General features: G+C 47.8%; 1 protein-coding gene across 2 annotated transcripts in view; it reads left to right on the forward strand.

Annotated features, from left to right (window-relative positions):
* The window catches only part of cap2 (cyclase associated actin cytoskeleton regulatory protein 2), a 354,457-nt gene that overhangs the window by 156,606 nt on the left and 178,136 nt on the right, over positions 1-19,715 (forward strand). For both annotated transcript variants that reach the window (XM_072509676.1, XM_072509677.1), the window contains exon 4: positions 2,245-2,322. In XM_072509676.1, the coding sequence (XP_072365777.1) occupies positions 2,245-2,322 (78 nt within the window). The remainder of the gene's footprint in view (positions 1-2,244; positions 2,323-19,715) is intronic.

The following is a 19,715-nucleotide window of genomic DNA, read 5'->3' on the forward strand; positions in this document are numbered from 1 at the left end:
GCTGCCTTTTTCTGGACTTCTTTCTAGCTTATGGGGTGGGGGTTTCTGGTGGGTGTGCCTCTCTTATGGGGGGGGGGGGATATAGTGGATGGGGCCGGGGGAGGAGGGAGGTCTGGTGAGGATGGGGTCGGCAGTATTTGCATTGGGGAGAGGATGACTCTTCGATGATCTTTGGGGGAAACTCCCTAAAAAAGCTATTCCCTTGGCCCACCACGAGGTCCACCGCACCAAGACGACGCTGGGAAATACCTGCACCAATTCTCGCCACGCGAATCCAGGCGCAGAGGTCCGGAGATTCACGCGGGCTTGGAGAATCCAGTGTCCAGCCTGGAGAATCCCATGCCCAGCCTGTTAATTGGTTGCAAATGGACCCATTTGAATCCTCCCGCTGGTGTGGGTCACGAACCTCGATGCCATTGCCAGCGAGAGACCGGAGTATGCCATTTTTTGGCTGGCGCTGGCTTCTCCGCCGCATCAGGAGCCCCACTACTGGTAACGGAGAATCCAGCCCCTGGTTTACTCTTACGTTTTTACACACATACAAATTGGGTGCTTCTCTTTCCATGCACCCCCTCCTCTTTTGGTTATATTTCCAGCAAATGCTGTGTACGTCACTCTGTCAGTCTGACTTTTAGACCGAGAGGGAAATTGGTACATAACTCAGAATTTCCAGCTCCAACACGCAGAATTTGTGCCAGTTAATAGAACAGAAGGCAGCTTATCACTTGAATTGGGCAGGGGTGTTTTGCTCAGGATGTAGGTCATTGCTGAAAATGCAAATCTGCAGCAGATATGATTACTTGTTGGCAAAATGGTAAGATGAAAAGCAGAGTGTGGAAGTGTCTTTTTGATGGTTGTGGCTGCGTTGCTTCCTTGGTCCTTGGTTCTGGTTTATTTACTATCTGCTAAAATGGGGCGAAGCGCAGACTTCATGGAAACACCTGAAGCATTCCATTGAGAGGGGAACTGTCAACATGGCCAGCTTGACTGTTTGGAATTACCACTCCAGGATACCCATTGAAAGCTTCCAGCCATTAACAACCTCTTTCAATTGTGCAAGTCCTGGCAAAGGGCAAGGAGGATCTGACTGTGTTCTGGAGGAAGAGCAGGGGCTGGGCTGGAAGGCTAGTACGGGTGTGTGTTTGTGGGGAGCAGGAGGGGTGGGGTGGTGGACCTCAATGTAGAGGGGCAAGGCCTGATGGGGCTTGTGAAGGGTGGGCCTGAAGGAAAAGCTGAGATGGATCTGGCACATTTGCTTGTGAGTTAACATTCTCAGCAATCACTCTGATGAAGTCACCTACAGTTGCTGGACACAAACTTAGAAGCTGCCCTGAAATGTGGTGTGTCTTGATAAATTGATGTCTGAATTCCAAGCTTAGATGCAAGTGATAGTCTGCAAAATTTCACATCGATGGTGGTAGAAGTTTTAAGTAAATATGTACAAACAGCACATTTACCTGTATTGTATGTAAGATGCTTTCTACTGTGATTCTGTGGGTAATCCATAATTTCTATTGGATAATATTGTGCTAAATTATAAAATTTGTCACTGTATTCTCTCATCCCTGGCACAAATTACAGTTTCTAAAGGGTTGCTGGCTCTGGACCTTCCTGTTTTCAATCTACCTTTCCAAGAGGGTATAAAAGTGATGATCAATAAGGTTTTTAATTTTTGCAATTTTACTTCACACTTGAAGTAGGAAGTGCACTAGTTGTTTGGAATACTTTGCAGGGTAACCACACTTGAAGGTGTCAATGTTGCACATCCTTACACTAGTTTGCAGGTCTGTGCCCCAGCCCTGCCAACTGCTGTCATGCAACTAAAATCTCAGCACAGTTTCTCAAAATCGACCACTAACTCGCTGATTAAAGGAAAATGATTGCAGCCTTGAACTTGTGCGAAAGTGGCTTATTATTTCAGAGTATTGGCACGGGTAGTTTTAAGTAGGGAAGATGAGCTTTCACATTCCCAGCTGTTTGCGCAGGTTTCTTTAATCTCACTGCAGTATGTGGTGTCTGGTACATTTATGCCCATCTGTGTCTCCTCAAGATTAGTGTACAAGAGACAGATGCACAATGAATGTGTTTTAGAATTCTGAAACAAACTTGTGGGACATTTGCATTGGTTTATGTTAATTGCTCGAAGAACCCTATCCTTGTTGTTTTCCTTTTCATAGCACGCTGGTTTTATGCTTCATTATTTCCTTTGTTTGAAATGTGCTTTTTTCCCCCCCCAAAAAACAGGCAGAGATGTTTAGCACAGCTTTTGAAGCCCAGAGAGATTTCCTCGTGATGGCCTGTAAACGCCAGCAGCCTCTGGAGGTGAGTAAAACCTTTTGCAGAAAAAAGGAGAATCGAGCCCAGTTAGCTAAATACTGAGCAACATGTGCACTTATAAACGTGTTGAATGTTTTTACATAACAGTGAGATGAGGGAAGCAAATAAGAAGTAGGTTTCTCTAGAAGTTTCAAATTTGAAGACGCCTGAAGCTTTCGAGTTGACTGACATTTTCTCATGGGTATCCAGAAAAATTACTTGCATTTATATAGCGCCTTTCATGACTTCATGCTGTTCCATAGCCGATTAAGTATTTTTGATGTCAGAAAGTACAAAAAGCCAATTTTCAGCTGACAAATGACAATGACCAAGCAATCTGTTTTAGTGCTGTTGGATAAATATTGACCAGGGCAGTGAGGTGGATACCTCCCCCACACACACTTTTAAATAGTGCCTTGCTTCCCTGGGACGGAGTCTGAAACCCACAACAACAGGTGTGATTATGTTGTAAATCAATATGGTGCTGTCTTGTTCTATATGAAGAAAATACTTCACTGGCTGTTATAAATTTATGTCCACCTGAGAGGAAGATAGACAGGGCCTTGATTTAACATCTCATCCAAAAGACAGCGGTACTTCTTACAATACTGCACTGGACCGTCAGTCTAGGCTCTAAGTTATGCCCTTAAGTCTCTGGAATGTGATTTGAACCTACAATCATCTGACTGAGGCAAGAGCACTAACATTGATCCACTTAATCATATTAAGTACTGAATTATTATTTGTATAGTTAATCTAACACTGGAACACTTCCTTTTTTCATCTACATGTTTTTAAAAATTGGTGAACTTCCATCTCCTAAACAGCGAAGTGACTGCTGGCTTTGACCTTCTGAATTCTATCTGCTTGACCCTGCACTTTTTTGGCACCTGCTGAAGCATATGATGAGCAGCAACAAATGACTTTGGGATCATATGCCATTGAATAGATCTGTCTTGGGCAGCTGAGTTTGGATACAGGATGGTGCCATTTCAGTTGTGTTGTTGGTTGAAAGTTCATGTGTCAGAGCATAATACTGTCCATACTTCTAGAAACGTCTTGTGATATTTTCCTTGATCACTGAAGACTACCTCTAATGTTTTGTGATGTCCAAGGTAGATCCTTACATTCCTAGGAGGGAGACTAAAGCCTACACAGCAGCAGTGATGCAGCGCAGAAGTGTGCAAACGTATTGTCCTACATTATAAAAATACTTTTTTAGCTATAATGCACTGTGTGACATTCTGAGGTCATTCATGACAGACATTACATGAATACAAGTTTTTTTTAAAAATTGTTCTCTTATAAGTGACCTGGTAAATAGTGTTGCTGTGTAATTTATCTATGTTAACTTAATGCAAACTAACAGATTCTGCTGTACAGATTAATGTCAAATATATAATCCTGCCTGGCTAATAGAAAACTGCTGTGTCACCTTGAGTGGTAGGATAGGTGACGTCTTTAAATTTTGGGGGCGTCGTGGCCTTCGCCTCTCTGATTGCATGGTGGTGAATTTTACTGGAATGGCGGTCAACATCGCACCAGGGGTAGCGGCTTGGTTGGGTGACCTGTACGACTTCCTGCGGTTGGAGAAGTTAAAGTATAAGTTAAGGGCTCTGCAGAGGGGTTTGAGAAAAGGTGGGGGATGTTTGTGAGCATGTTTGAGGAGCTGTTTGTCGGGGAGGGGGAAACAGGGGGGAAGGTTGTCCAGACTGTATAATTGATTGCTGGGAAGTATGTTTCCCGGGGTGTTTATTTGCTCTAAGCTGTTTTGATACAAGTTTGTAATAAAATATACATTTTTTTTAAATTGGGGGGACAAAACCAAAATAAGGATAAATGGAGCAATAGAGTTCGAAATTTATTGCCCCAAATTCATTTTAGTTGTAGTTAAATGGGACTTTGTTTAATGGGTTGCTATTGGTTACTGTTTGTTTGTGTACTTTTCCGCTTTACTGGATTTCTCTACATTATTCACCAGACCCTAAAGAACATGTGCGAGAGTACCCTGGTTCCTATACTTTCTTTTGCCTGAGGAAGCTTAACGTTTGTTTGTCATTCTCCCCTTCCACGTCACAGCGCATCCCATGGGGAGCCTGTGCGTTTGAGCAAGTGTCCTAACATTCTGTTGTACAATAGCTTGGGTTGTTTATGCAGCGAGGCACCATGATTATCTCGGCTGTTGCACCCTTTCTGAAAACTAGTGAAAGGTCTGTTCTTAACTCTTGAAGTATTGTCGCCCAGTTTTATGTTATTTTCTGTGATGGGATAATGCAAGCACAGCATGATGAAAAGACAAAAGCCAGAACTGTAGCAGGAATGTGATTAGCCACATGATGTGGATAAGAAACCCTTGATACAAATTTGGAATTCTGTTTCCTGCTTCTGCAAGAATTGAAGGACACAAAAAAAATCAATCTACAGATTACATTTCATTTTTGGTATATTTATGGAGTGAAATTCAGAGCGCCAGAAGTTTGTCTGCGAGACTTAGCGGAAAGTTTGAATACTTATCACTGCCAACTAGTCAAAAGGATAGAGTAAAATCTTAAACCGTAATAGGATAAGTGGAGATTATTTGCTTTCTCACTGATGATGTATCATTATTGTGACAAGTGATAATTTACTTTAATCACGATGATAATCATCATGCAGTGTGGCATGTCTCTCGAAGCTGCAGGAGATAGCTAGTTAAGCAAACAGATCGAAGCTGCATTAATGGAAAGAGACAAACCTTTAATAAATAAGCAGCGGGACAATGCACTGGGAAATTCTTCACATTTAAAGGTTTACTGATTTTGTGACTGCAGTAGAAAATCTGCTTCTCTAAAATTTGGCTCCTTATAGCTATTAACCTACCAGCATTGGCTGAACGTGATTCTCCGATCCAGAGTCCCAAGTGCTCCCGCCAGTGGAGATTCCGAATGTATTTGTGCTGTCGATAGGAGCAGTGGAGAGGCGCGATTCCATTGATGCAAATTGGCCAGCACACTGCGTCCCGCCCGAGTCCAGATTCCCCAGGTGTGTAATTCACTGGGGATCTGGAATCCTATTGAGAGACTGACCAGCTAGAGCAGCTTTTAAGCACTCCACTCATCCCAGACTCTCATTCCAGCCAAGAAGATGGCTGCTAAAAGACCTGCACCACGCTTGAATGGCGTTGAGGAGAGGAGGGACACCCTCTTACCCAGGTGAGGCAGGGACAATGGCCAGCTGTTACAAATAAATCCTGGGATGAGGTGGCAGGTGCAGTGTGCTGACAGCCGCACCAAGAGGACCAGGAAGAAGATGAATGACCTCCTTCGAGCAGCTCAGATGCGTAACCACCTGTGTGACCCTGGCATCGCTCCCACCCTTGACCCCTGACATCTGCCCCCAAACCCTTTTTTTACCAGCATGTCCTTCACAACACCCCCTCCAGGAACCCCCAACACATGTCTTGCCCACATATGCCACCTACCATAAAGCTGGCGTGCCGGCATCTCACTTTGTCCTTTTTATGTCCCTCAGGATAAAGCAGGCCATAATTGAAGGGAATGTCAGAAGGCGTGAGACTGTTAGTCGGAAAGGGGCTATGTGCCAGAAAAGGTTCCAGCGGCAACCGGTACATGTGTCCTTTGTGTGGGGTTAGCTCTGTTAATCCCCTGCTTCCTCTGCTGTGGAGCTGGGCATTTAATGAGTGCAATGAGGAGTTCCAACACCTGGTGGTCCAGTGATTAAGAATGGCCATGCCTATCCCCTTATACCACGGATACATAATGGTTTTCAGATGGACGGGGTAGATGGATATCTACATGATCAGGGAATCCTGCTTTAGCCGGTTGGGCGGGACTGGAGATGGGTCTACAGCCTGGCGCCGATTCTGTTTTTGGCCTGACATGGGGTTCTCTGCCCGCTAACAATTCCCGATCTTAGTGGTGGGGCACTGAGAATCCCGGCCGCCACCTTTATATGCAATTCTTCATTTTAAGAGGTGTTGATCTCTTTGGGTAGCAGTAGAGGGATGATTTTCTAAAATGGAAGGTTATGACTAGTGGTGTTCCACAGGGATCTGTGCTGGGGCCTCTGTTGTTTGTAGTATACATAAACAATTTGAGGAAAATGTAGCTGGTCTGATTAGTAAGTTTGTGGATGACACCAAGGTTGGTGGAGTGGCAGATAGTGTTGAGGATTGTCAGAGGACACAGCAGGACACAGATAATTTGGAGATTTGGGCAGAGAAATGGCAAATGGAGTGTAATCCAGACAAATGTGAGGTCATGCATTTTGGTCGGTCTAACATAGAATGGAAATATACTGTAAAGGCCAAAACTTTTACGAATATAGAAAGTCAGAGAGATCTGGGCATGCAGGTTCACATATCTTTGAAAGTGGCAACACAAGTGGACAAGGTAGTCAAGAAAGCATACGGAATGCTTGCCTTCATTGGATGGGTCATCGAGTATAAAAACTGGCAAGTCATGCTACAGTTGTATAGAACCTTGGTAAGGCCGCACTTGGAATATTGCGCACAATTCCTGCAAATGTTCTGGTGATGTGGGAGTCCATTCAGATCGCCCCTCTGGAATATCCTAGCAATATACCCTAGCAATATCTTCAAGGGGATGGGCGTGTCCATGCTCAATCACTGGCCCACCTGGTGTTGGCACTCCTCAGTACACTCCTCAGAAGTGCAGCCCCACTGCAGAGGAAGCAGGGAATTAGCATAGTTCACCCCAACCAAAAGACATCGCACCGTGGTCATTGAAATCCTCCCTGGCACACTGCCCCTCAGGAGCACAAGCTGTTTCCTCCTGGTGAAGCTGGCACCACTGACTGCCTCTGCCACCACCTCCCAAATGCAGTTCAAGAGGGCAGGCTTGAATCTGCGACCCACCCTGGGGAAGAGGGTGTCCCTCCTCTCCTCATTGTCATCGAGCAGTGGGTCCACATCAGACTCCAGAAATTGGTGCGGCAGGTCTTCTCTGAGCCATCTTCACGGCTGCAATGAATATGTGGTGAGTGGAGCGCTTAAAAACAGCTACAGCTTATTAGACTGTTCCATGCTAATTCTGGCCCCAGTGATTACACTGCTTGCTGGGCTGGAAATTGCTTCCAATTCATGCCGGCATGCCGGCAGAGTTCTGGCCTATTTGCATGTCCTGAATCGCGGAACGAATAGCACCTCCAATGGAAACGTGAATCGCACGCTATTCAGGTTTAAAAAAAATAAATTTAGAGTATCCAATTCATTTTTTCCAATTAAGAGGCAATTTAGCATGACCAATCCACCTAGCCTGCACATCTTTGGGTTGCGGGGGCGAAACCCACGCAGACACGGGGAGAATGTGCAAACTCCACATGGACAGTGACCCAGAGCGGGGATCAAACCTGGGACCTCGGCGCCGTGAGGCAGCAGTGCTAACCCACTGCGCCACCGTGCTGCCCTACGCTATTCAGTTCCTGCAGGGACACTTAGTCTTACAATCGGAGCATCCAGCCCAATGTTTCAAGTCTGGATGACCCTTCGTAAGAGCTGATGAAGAGTCATCCAGACTCGAAACATTAGTTAGCTCTATTCTCTCTCCACAGATGCTGTCAAGTCTGCTGAGATTTTCCAGCATTTTCTGTTTTTGTTTCAGATTCCAGCAGCAGAGCAATTTGCTTTTATTTATTTCCACGTGTCACCTCTAATTCTTCTGCCATCAGCTTAAATCTCTGACCTCTAGTTAGCAACTCTTCTGCCACTGAAAACAGTACCTCCTTCTTTACTCTATCTGAGCAATTCATAGTGTTTAAAAAGTCCATCAAATCTTCTCTTCATCTCTCTGCTGTAAGGTGCATAACCTAATTTCTCCCTTCTCTCCACATAACCAAAGTCCCACATGCCTGTTCCTTTCTAGTTGCACCTCTTTTAAAATAGTATAATTTTGTTTATATTGACTGTCGTTGTTTGTCCTACCAAAATGTATCACTTTGCATTTCTCTGTATTAAATTGTATCAGCCAGTGGTCTTTCTATTTCACAAGTCTGTTTCCATCATCTGTTACAAGCCTTCTCGTTGCTTCCTATATTTCTGAGTTTCTTGTTATCTGGAAAATTCTAAATTATGCTTGGTGTACCCAAGTCTAGGCAATTAATAGATATCAATGGTCCAATATCGACCCCTGGAGAACAGAACTGTATCTTACACTCCTGTCTGAAAAAGCTGTCAAATGTTCAAAGCTCCTCTCGGCTTCCTGTCTCTTAGCCAATTTCATATCCACACTGCCCCTTTAATCCCATAGGTTTTCATTTTGCTAACAAATCTGTTATGTGGTATTTTACATCAAATGCACTATCCCCATGAACCCTCCATTATGTCATAAGGGAAGACAATCAAATTAGTCAAACACAATTTGCATTTCAAAAATACATGCTGACTTTCATTTATTCTTCTCCAAAATAGTGGTTAGCACTGTTGCTTCGCAGCACCAGGTGCCAGGTTTAATTCCAGGGGCGGGATTCTCCAATCCCCCGCCGGGTCGGAGAATCGCCGGGGGCCGGCGTGAATCCTGCCCCAGCCCCCTCCCAAAGTCTCCACACGCTGAAAGGTCAGCGAGGTGTCAATCGCGCCGCCCGCTTCGGAGAATGGCGGGGGCCGGCGCGCCGCTGTGGACCCCGGGGCTGCCCGTATTCTCCCGGCTGGATGGGCCAAAGTCCCGTTGACGTAAATCAAAACACCTATACGACGGCGTCAACCAGCGCTGATGGTTGACGCCATAAAGCGTGGAAGTAGGTCACGCCTTGGGGGGTGGCCGCAGGAGAAGTGACTGCGTGGCCGCAGTCCACGGGGGGGGGAGTGCTGTGGGTGGGGGCTCTGTGGGGGGGGAGGGGGGGGGCGGGGGGTGAGTGCCGGGGAGGGGATGGTGGGAGAGTGCCAGGGGGGGGGGGGGAGGAGTGACGGGGAGAGGGGGGTGGGAGTGAGTGTTGGGGAGGGGGGTGGGGGTGGGTGAGAGTGTCGGGGAGGGGAGGGGTGGGGGAGAGTGCCGGGGAGGGTGTGGGGGTGGGAGAGAGTGCCGGGGGTGGGTGGGAGAGTGTGCCGGGGAGGGGGTGGGTGGGAGAGAGAGTGCCGGAGGGAGGGGGGCAGAGAGAGAGAGAGAGAGTGCCGGGGTGGGGGGGTGGAAGAGAGAGTGCCGGGGAGGGGGGGTGGGGAAGAGAGAGTGCCAGGTTTGGTGGCTGCATCCGGTCTATGGGTGGGTGTGGCAACTCCAGGAACCCGGAACCCGTCTGGGCGGCAGATGTTTGTCTGCGCCAGGATGCCCTCCGACCTCCCGGCCCCTCTGCTGCTCCTACCTCCACCTGCTTTACCGGTACGGCTGTGTATTGCGCACCAGTGAGTGTACCAGACGCCTCATCATTAAAGTGTCCAACCCGAGGTGAGTGTCTCTGCGATGTTGGAGGGTGTTGGAGACAGCAGTGGCGTTGTGTCGTGAGCATCGTCCGACTCAGAGACCATGATCCTCTGGGGTGGTGGTTCGTCTCCACCCGACCACTGTGTGTCAGTGCCCTTTATTTTGGTCTCCTGGGTAGGACTGTCCTGGGTAGGGCTGTCCTGGGTAGGGCTGTCCTGGGTAGGGCTGTCCTGGCTCGGCTGCGACGGGGGCCTGTGACTGCCCCTTCGTCGCTGGGTGCCACACGCCTGTGTCGCCGCACCCGCACGAGATGGGGGCGTCGTCTCCATGTTGCTCCGGGTCTCTCCCTCTCTCGTGGCCGCCCTGGGGCGTCCTGCGGGCATCGTATGCCAGAGGGGCCGGGTCTCTCCCTCTCTCATGGCCGCCCTGTGGAGTCCTGCGGGCGTCGCATGCCAGAGGGACCGACTCTTCCCCCTCTCTCGTGGCTGCCCTGGGGCGTCCTGCGGGCATCGCATGCCAGAGGGGCCGGGTCTCTCTCTCTTTTGTGGCCACCCTGGGGCGTCCTGCGGGCGGTCAGCATCCGCGGGGACGGGTGCCTCGACGTTTGGTCCTGCAATACACAATACAGCATGCATGGCTAGACAGGCGGGCGGTGATCGGGGGATATGGGGGATGGGGAGGGGCTGATATGGGGGAGGTGGGATATGGGGAGAGGGGATATGGGGAATGGGGACGGGCCGTGGGATGCTCACTTGCTGATGGGCCCCCGACCTCTGCATCGGCAACCTCCGGTCCTCAGGTCCGCCTGCCAGTTCCAAGGCCCTTTCCTCATGAATGGTGAGTGGTCTCTCATCAGCTGGGCCCCTCCAGTCCTCTCACGCTCCCTGTTGTTGTGTGCACGTTTCTCTTGTGGGGGCGGGCGGGCGGGTGGCAGGGGTAAAGGGCAACAGTGTTAGATAGGTATATGAATGCACGCCAGCGGTTGCGCGTATAGTGCAGAGGTATGCAGCACATTAGGGTTAGGGGTGGGTTAGCGTTAGGGTTGGTTGCACCTGGGGGTGTGCCGCACATCGGGGGGGGGGGGGGGGGGGTACTCACCCTGGCTGTCCTGACGAGATCGCTCACCTTCTTGTGGCAATGGGTGTCTGTCCTTGGTGTCACAGCCACAGGCGCCGGCTGAGGCGTTGGGTGATCCAGCGGCCATATCCGGGGTACAGGGCCTCCCTCCTCTCTACTGCGTCCAGGAGCGCCTCGATGTCGCGCTCCTGGAACCTCGGGGCTGCGCGGCGGGCAGCCATCTTAGCGGGTCTTCCGGGGAGGGGCGCGTCTTTTGTGCTGTGACACCGCGCATCCACGGCGGGTGAGGCCGTCGCGAATGCCGTCACGCCGCTGCTTGCCCATTCGGGCCTGGAGACTTTGCGCCGTTTGGGGGTGGCCTGACGCCGGAGTGATCCGTGCCGTTTTTGCCGCCGGGTCCCGGCCATCGCGTTGGCTTTCGGAGAATCCTGCCCCTGGCTTCGGTCACTGTCTGTGTGTGTTTCCTCCGGGTGCTCTGGTTTCCTCACACAAGTCCCGAAAGATATGCTTATTAGGTGAATTGGACATTCTGAATTCTCCCTCCGTGTACCCAAACAGGCGCCGGAATGTGGCGACTAGGGGCTTTTCACAGTAACTTCATTGCAGTGTTAATGTAAGTTTACTTGTGACAATAATAAAGATTATTATTATTATTATGCTGATTAATTTTGGCCCAGATTATTGTCTCTAACAGCTCCCAACCACCAATATAATTAATGCTAACTGGCCTGTAATTGCTAGGTTTATCACCTTCCCTTTTTTTATATAGGTGTATAAGATTTGCGATCCTCTGATCTTCTGGCACAGCCTCCATATCTAAGGAGATTGGAAGGTGTGGCTAGAGCCTCTGCAATTTCAACCTGTAATTTCCTCAATAACCTAGGATGCAAACCATCCAGTCTAGGAAACAGTCCATTTTGAGGATGGCCAACCTTTTATTTATATCCTATCTAATATTACCTCGACTTCCTCCTTACATTGACAGTATCCTTTGCTCTACAGAACGTGGATAACACAGTACGTATTCATTCCTTCAGCCATGTCTCCATAAAAACTTTTTTTTTGGTCTCAGCTGCTTTTTGCCACTAATTTATTCTTGCTCCCCCCCCCCCCGCCCCCACCCCCAAAAAAAAAATTCTTTAATTTTATTTATTATTCTTTACTTTTTATATTCAGCTTGATTCTTTATTGTCTGGTTATCAACTGTTAGATGGGGCCCCCATGCGTCTAGTTTTAAGAGGTTTACCTAAATAAGTTGCCGTGTCAGTTTACAGAGAAATGTTTAGTCCAACGAACAAGTTCTGATTATGAACCTCTTTTAACTGAAATAATTTCTGGAAACCTCAGCTTTGAGCAGCATTTATTGGCCAGCTTGTTGGTGTACTGGGGAAGTGAATTTCCAGGAATGCCTGTCGTTCTCCGTGATAGAGGCATGTTAAGTTGAGTTGTTGAGGAAGCAGATTGGCCAGAACTCACGTCTCAGAGGGATTTTCTTTGGAGAGCAGTTGGGAAGAGAAGTTGGATTAACTGGAGTGCCTGTCACTCAGACTGACAGAAGCGGGTTTTCATTAAGGAGCTCCTGGGGAATTGGATTGGTCAAAACATCTGTCACTTAATTACCAAATTCTTACCGAGAAGGAGACTGTTTAATCAGAGATCTTGGGGAACAAGAGGGAAAGTTTTGAAAACAATGAAGGAATGCCTTTGGGAAGTTCAAGAGAATTTAAATTTTATAATGAGAAGGTTTCAACGTTGCAGAAATAGATGGAGCAAAAAGATAGGCTGACATTCTTGAAATTGAGGGATTCTATTGAAGATGCATTTAGTGAAAGTTCACATAACCCTAAAATAACTAACAATATATGCTGAATAGGGCGGGCAGGGTGCAGGCAATTAAGATGATGGTCCTCCCGAGGTTATTATTTGTATTTCAATGTCTCCCTATTTTAATCACCAGGACCTTTTTTAATAAAATAGATAGGAGCATTATGAGCTTTGTGTGGGCAGGGAAAGTTCCGAGAGTAAGGAGGGGGTTCCTGCAGCGCAGTAGGGACAGAGGAGGACTGGCACGACCGAATTTGGGAGATTATTATTGGGCCGCCAATGTGGCAATGATACGTAGATGGATGATGGAGGGTGAGGGAGCGGCGTGGAAAAGGCTGGAGAGAAGGTCCTGTAAAGGGACGAGTCTAGAGGCGCTGGTGACGGCGCCGCTACCGTTCTCACCGAAAAAATACACCACGAACCCGGTGGTGGCGGCAACACTGAACATATGGGGACAGTGAAGGCGACAGAGAGGGGTGCGGGGAGCCCTGGTGGGGTCCCCTATCAGGAACAACCATAGGTTCGCCCCAGGAAGAATGGATGGAGGATTTCAGAGCTGGTACCAGTTGGGAATTAGGAAGGTGGGAGATTTATTCATAGATGGGACTTTTGCGAGCTTGGGAGCACTGGAGGAAAAGTGTAAGTTACCCCGGGGGAATTTCTTGAGATATATGCAGGTGAGGGCGTTTACTAGACAACAGGTGAGGGAATTTCCACAGCTCCCGACACAGGGGATACAGGACAGGGTGCTTTCAGGGGTGTGGGTCGGAGAGGGCAAGGTGTCAGAGATTTATAGAGAGATGAGGGAAGAGGGGGAGGAGTCGGTGGGCGAACTAAAAAGAAAGTGGGAAGAAGAATTAGGGGAGGAGATAGAGGAGGGTATGTGGGCTGATGCCCTAAGCAAGGTAAATTCCTCTTCCTCATGCGCCAGGCTTAGCCTGATTCAATTTAAGGTGCTACATAGAGCACACATTACGGGGGCAGGATTGAGCAGGTTCTTTGGAGTGGAGGACAAATGTGGGAGGTGTGGCGGGAGCCCGGCAAACCATGCACATATGTTTTGGGCGTGCCCGGCACTGGAAGGTTATTGGAAGGGAGTGACGGGAGTGATTTCGCAGGTGGTGAAGGCCCGGGTCAAACCAGGCTGGGGGTTAGCTCTATTTGGAGTTGCGGAAGAGCCGGGAGGCGAAAGAGGCCGATGTCGTGGCCTTTGCGTCCCTCGTAGCCCGGTGCAGGATCCTACTCATGTGGAAGGAGGCGAAACCCCCCGGACTGGAGGCCTGGGTAAACGATATGGCGGGGTTTATTAAACTGGAGCAGATAAAGTTTGCCCTGAGAGGATCGGCTCAAGGGTTCACCAGGCGGTGGCAGCCATTTCTCGACTACCTAGGGGAACGTTAGAGGGAAGACGGATGACCAGCAGCAGCAACCCAGGGGGAAGGGGGAGGGGGGGAGGCAGTTGAGTATAGGTCAATAGAGTACGAGGTTTTGTTACTTGTATATTATTACTACTATTATTATTATTGTTAAAAAGTTTAAAAATTTCTGTTTTGTTACTGTTATTGTTTCGCTTGTTTTGTAAGCGGGAACAATGTTGCTCAGGGAAAAAAATTTCAATAAAATATATTTTTTTAAAAAAAATATATGCTGAATAATTCAAAACTGATTTAAGCTGATTGCTTTGTCTGTTCTGGGGTGACTCCTATTGTCAGTGAACTAACCCTCTCTCATTCTGCAGAATTTGCAGCTTCAACAGCAGTGAATTCCATTTATATAATGCCTTTAACCTGGTAAAACACCCAAAGTGCTTTAAGGTGCAAAGCCTTAGCAAACAAAATTTGACATCGGGATACTATTATAGGTAAAGAAAGATTAATTCAAGCGGTGGGTTTTAGGAAGCTATTTAAAGGAGCAGGTTTAGGGAGGGAATTTGTAAGTTTTGGGACTAGCCAGCTAAAAACACCAATGGTGGAGCAAAGAAAATCTGGGATGTACAGGAGCTTAGAAGTGGAGTAGTGCAGAGATCTCAGATGATTGTAGGGGTTAGAGGTTATGGTTACAGAGGGCTGGGACCAGAAGTGGATTGAAAACCAAAATTGCCAATTGTGTAAGTCAAAGATAATAAATATCCATTTGTGTAACCAATTTTTATGCAGATTTTATTTGTCTTTTTAGAATTTGGGAAGAGAAGGCCTCAAATACAAAGAAGTTGAGAACCCATGCTCTACTGTATTATGAGCCTCTCATTTGTAGCTATGTAGCACCTTTCAGGGCACCCAAAGTGTTTTATAACCCAATCTAGTCACTGTTGTAGAAAATGAAGCAGAAATCTTTGTGCACAGCAAAGACTTTGAAACAACAGTGAAATAAATAACCAGATGATTGTTTTGTTAGTATTGATGATGGATAAATGTTGACCAGGACACTAGGAAATAGTCCACTGCCTTTCTTCAAAATAATAGCCTGGATTTTTCTGTATTAGTGACAGCGAGGCTATTGGCATAAGCCATGTTTGCAGCGGTTAAGAGGTGTAGAAATGGACTATTTTTGTACAAAAAACATGGCGCTTTGGAGACTGATGTCAAATGGAAAAATAAAATGTTGAAATGTTCAACAAAAAAAGAGGCCCAGAAACCTAGAGTGCGAAAAGCTGGAGGTTGCAGTGGGGCATTGTGCAGTGTTCCAGAGGCTTTGCTATTACACTCGCTGACTTTAAGATTAAAAGGGAACAAATGTCCCAGGTCAGGATTTCGGGCCGGCTGTGGTATTTCTGCCACAACATTTTAAATCCAGTCTTTCAAGGCTGAAACAGTCACGTCGCAAATAATTTAAAAAATCTAGGCCAATGAGGACACTGATACTGGAAAGCATTTCACTTTTCAAAATAGCTGTGGAGGGATCTGACTTTTTAACTGATGCAATTCTAAAGACTTTTTAAACATTATCTTGGTACAAATTTAAGTCAGATGAATGGTATAAATTAATGATTTTTTTTTACAATGGCTTATAACATTTATGGCACAATATAAAATGTACACATTTGATATTTAAAATGGCAATAATTTCTGACTTTTTAAAATATATTTAAATTAATGATTTTTTTTAAAAAAGATTCTGCTCAATTTTTTTGTGACTTAACCTTTTGTTCCCATTACTTTTTTGCAATAATTTATTATGACAGATACTGCAGCACCTTTAGTTTTGACAGATTCTGTGGGCGAGGCTTCTAGCCACTGCAACATGTCATCCATTCTTATCGTCCATGTTAGCGAATGCTCAGAGTCTGATTTGAGGCCCATGCATGAGGAAACCTCCCTCCTTGCAATTGAAAATCTCACCACCATCATAGCATTGGAAAAGGTTGCACTTTACTTTGAAGTCAACGGTTGAACTCTGCCGCTTCACGACGGACCACAAAACCCAGATAATTTAAGGGGATCTTTCACATGCACCTGAGAGGGCAGAGGGGCCCTCAGATTAACATTTCATCCAAAAGGTGAAACTTCTGACAGTTAAAAAGAAAAACTCGCTCAATACTTTATTGAAGTGTGAGGCGAGACTACACAGTCCAATCTTTGGAATGGGACTTGATTCTTCTCACCTAAAGACAAGGGGCGGGATTCTCTCAGCCCAATCCGGGTCGGAGAATCGCCGGGCCGGCGCGATTCGCGTGATGCCACCCCAATGCCCATCCGCCGATTCTCCGGTCACTGGAGAATCGGCGCCATTGGCACTGGTCAGGGGGTGCTCTATGCGGCCCCCCTGGCGATTCTCCGCTCGGGATGGGCCGAATGACCGCCCACAAAAGCCCGAATCCCACCGGCGCCGTTCACATCTGGTCTTACCTGGCAGGACCTCGGCATCCATCCTGTCTGGGGCGGCCTGGTGTGGGAGGGAGGGGGGGGTTTCTGACCCCGGAGGGGGCCTCCACCGTGGCCTGGCCTGCAATCGGGGCCTACCGATCGGCGGGCCGGCCTTTTGTGGTGGGGGCCTCTTTTACTCCGCGCTGGCCCCTGTAGCCCTATGCCATGTTGAGTCGGGGCCGGCGCGGAGAAGGGAGCTACCACGCATGCGCGCATTTGCGCTGACCGCAGTGCGTATGCGTGCATTCACGCCGGTCGCATCGCGCATGCGCAGACTCGCGGCGCCCATTTGACGCCGGTATCGGCAGCTGGAGCGGCGTGGGTCGCTCCAGTGCCGTGCTGGCCTCCCGTAGGGCAGAGGATCGCTACACCTAGCGGTCCGATGATGCCCTCATTAAACTCTCCAGTTTTTACGTCTGCTTCAAAACTCTGCCTTCAGATGGGAGAATCCCGCCCAAGAGTGCTGCCGACAGAGACAAAGCAAGTACCTTAAAGAAGTACCATTTATGGGATGTGGGTATCACTGGTTAGACCAGCATTATTTGTCCATCCCTTGTTACTCTTCAGAAGGTGGTGGTGAACTGCCTTCTTGAACCACTGCAGTCATAGATGTTTACAGCATGGAAACAGGCCCTTTGGCTCAGCTTGTCCATGCCGCCCAGATTCTAACACTAAGCTAGTCCCACTTGCCTGCATTTAGCCCATATCCCTCTGTACCCACCCTGTCCATGGAACTGTCTAAGTGTTTTTTAAAGGAAGAATTTGTACCCGTCTCTACCACTGCCTCTGGCAGCTCGTTCCAGATGCTCACCACCCTCTGTGTAAAAAAAAGTCCCTGAGGTGTAGGTACACCCACTATGCTGTTAGGAGGGTGTGTTCAAGGATTGTGCTGGTGAGTGACTTGGAGGGGAACCTCCAGGTGATGGTATTCCCATCTATCTGCTGCCTTGACCTTCTAAATGGTAGTGATCATGGGTATGGAAGATGCTGCCTCACAAACCCTGGCAAGTTACAACAGTGCATGTTATCGATGGTATACATGGCTGCCACTGTTCGTTGGTGGTGGAGGGATTGAATGTTTGTGGAAGGGGTAGCAATCAAGCGGGCTCCTTTGTTCTGAATGGTGTTGAGCTTCTTGAGTGTTGTTGGAGCTGCACTCATCCAGGCAAGTGGAGAGTATTCCATTACACGCCTGACTTGTGCCTTGTAGATGGTGGACAGTCTTTGGGGGGAAGTGAGGGGGGGAAAGGGGGGGAGAGGAGGGGGGGTCATGAGGTGAGTTACTTGCCATAGGATTTTGTAGCCTTTGACCTGCTCTGGTGGCCATGGTATTAATAGACTTTGTAATATCCAATGCCTCCAGTTCAGTTTCTGATCCCCAGGATGTTGATTGTGGCGGTTTCAGTGATGCAATGTCGTTGTATGTCAAATGGCAATGGTTAGATCCTAGGAGATGGTTATTGCCTGGAATTTGTGTGGGACTTGCCACTTATCAGCCCAAGTCTGGATATTGTCCAGGACTTGCTGCATTTGGACATGGACTGCTTCATTATCTGAGGAACCGTGAATGGTGCTGAACATTGTGCAGTATTCAGCGAGCATCCCCATTTCTGACCTTGCGATGGAAGGGATGTCATTGATGAAGCAGCTGAGGATGGTTGGGCCTAGAACACTACCCTGAGGAACTCCTTCAGTGGTGTCCTGAAACTGAGATGACTGCCCCCCCCCCCCCCCCAACCTCCACAACCACCTTCTTTTGTGCCAACCAGCGGAGACTTTTCCCCCTGATTCCAGTTGACTCCAGTTTAGCTAGGGCTCCTTGATGCCATACTCAGTAAAATGCTGCCTTGATGTTAAGGGCAGTCACTCTCACCTTTGGCATTCAGCTCTTCTGTTCATGTTTGAACCAAGACTGTAATGAGGTCAGGAGCTGAGTGACCCTGGCAGAATTCAAACTGAACGTCCATGAGCAGGTTATTGCTGAATAAGTGCTGCTTACTAGCATTGTTGATGATCTCTTCCATCACTTTGCTGATGATGGATAGTAGACTGATCGTGCTGTAATTGGCTAGGTTGGATTTGTCCTGTTTCTTGTGTACAGGACATAGCTGGGCAATTTTCCACATTGGCGGGTAGGTGCCAGTGCTGTAGCTGTAGTGGAGCAGCATGGTTAGGTGTGCGGCAAGTTCTGGAGCACAAGTCTTCAGTACTATTGCCGGAATATTGTCGGGGCCCATATACTTTGCAGTATCCAGTGCCTTCAGCTGTTTCTTGATATCACATGAAGAGAATCATATTGACTTGAGGACTGACATCTGTGATGCTGGGACCTCTGAAGGAGATGGATCATCCACTCGGCACTTCTGGCTGAAGATTGTTGCGAATGCTTCAGCCTTGTCTTTTGCACAGATGTGCTGGGCTCCTCCATTACTGAAGATGGAGAAGGGCAGCACGGTGGCTCAGTGGTTAGCACTGCTGCCTCACGGAATCGAGGTCCCAGGTTCGATCCCGGCTCTGGGTCACTGTCCGTGTGGAGTTTGCACATTCTCCCCATGTTTGCGTGGGTTACGCCCCCACAACCCAAAGATGTGCAGAGTTGGTGGATTGGCCACGCTAAATTGCCTTATCACCTTCTGGATATGGATGTCATTGGCAAGTCTGCCATCTATTGCCCATCTCTAATTGCCCTTGAATGGCTTGCTAGGCTACAGAGTATCAAGAGTCCCACATTGGTGTGGGAATGGAGCTATATAGGTTAGACTGGGTAAGGATGGCAGGTTTCCTTCCCAAAAGGCATTTGTGAACTGTTGGGCCTCTTGCAACAATACAGCAGCTTTGTAGTCACTCTTACAATGCCAGCTTTTTATTTCCAACTTTTATTTAAACTTAATTCATATTCTTCTCTGCCATGGTGGGATTTGATCTTGAATTCTCTGGATTGATGTATTTGGCCTCTGCATCACCAGTCCAGTAGCACAGCCACTACATACACTACCCTGTTTAAACAGGAAATAAGTGATTACCAGTCATTTGTTGTAATCCATACGAAAGGAGCAAAAAGAGTGTGAAAGGGTCAGATGCTGCATGAATGAATGAGGAAAGAGAGTGTGTTGCTCTCTTCCTACTGTCCAGACTGTTTGCTCATAGAGTGTTAGAAATGAATGGGTTTGTTGCTATTAACGCAGGAATGGCTTTGCAGACATTCAGAAAAGGCAGTCTGGAGTCTGATAGGATTTGTATATTTCCTGCTACATTGTGACAG

The sequence above is a fragment of the Scyliorhinus torazame genome, chromosome 6 (genome assembly GCF_047496885.1).
Source record: "Scyliorhinus torazame isolate Kashiwa2021f chromosome 6, sScyTor2.1, whole genome shotgun sequence".
Lineage (NCBI taxonomy): Eukaryota > Metazoa > Chordata > Chondrichthyes > Carcharhiniformes > Scyliorhinidae > Scyliorhinus > Scyliorhinus torazame.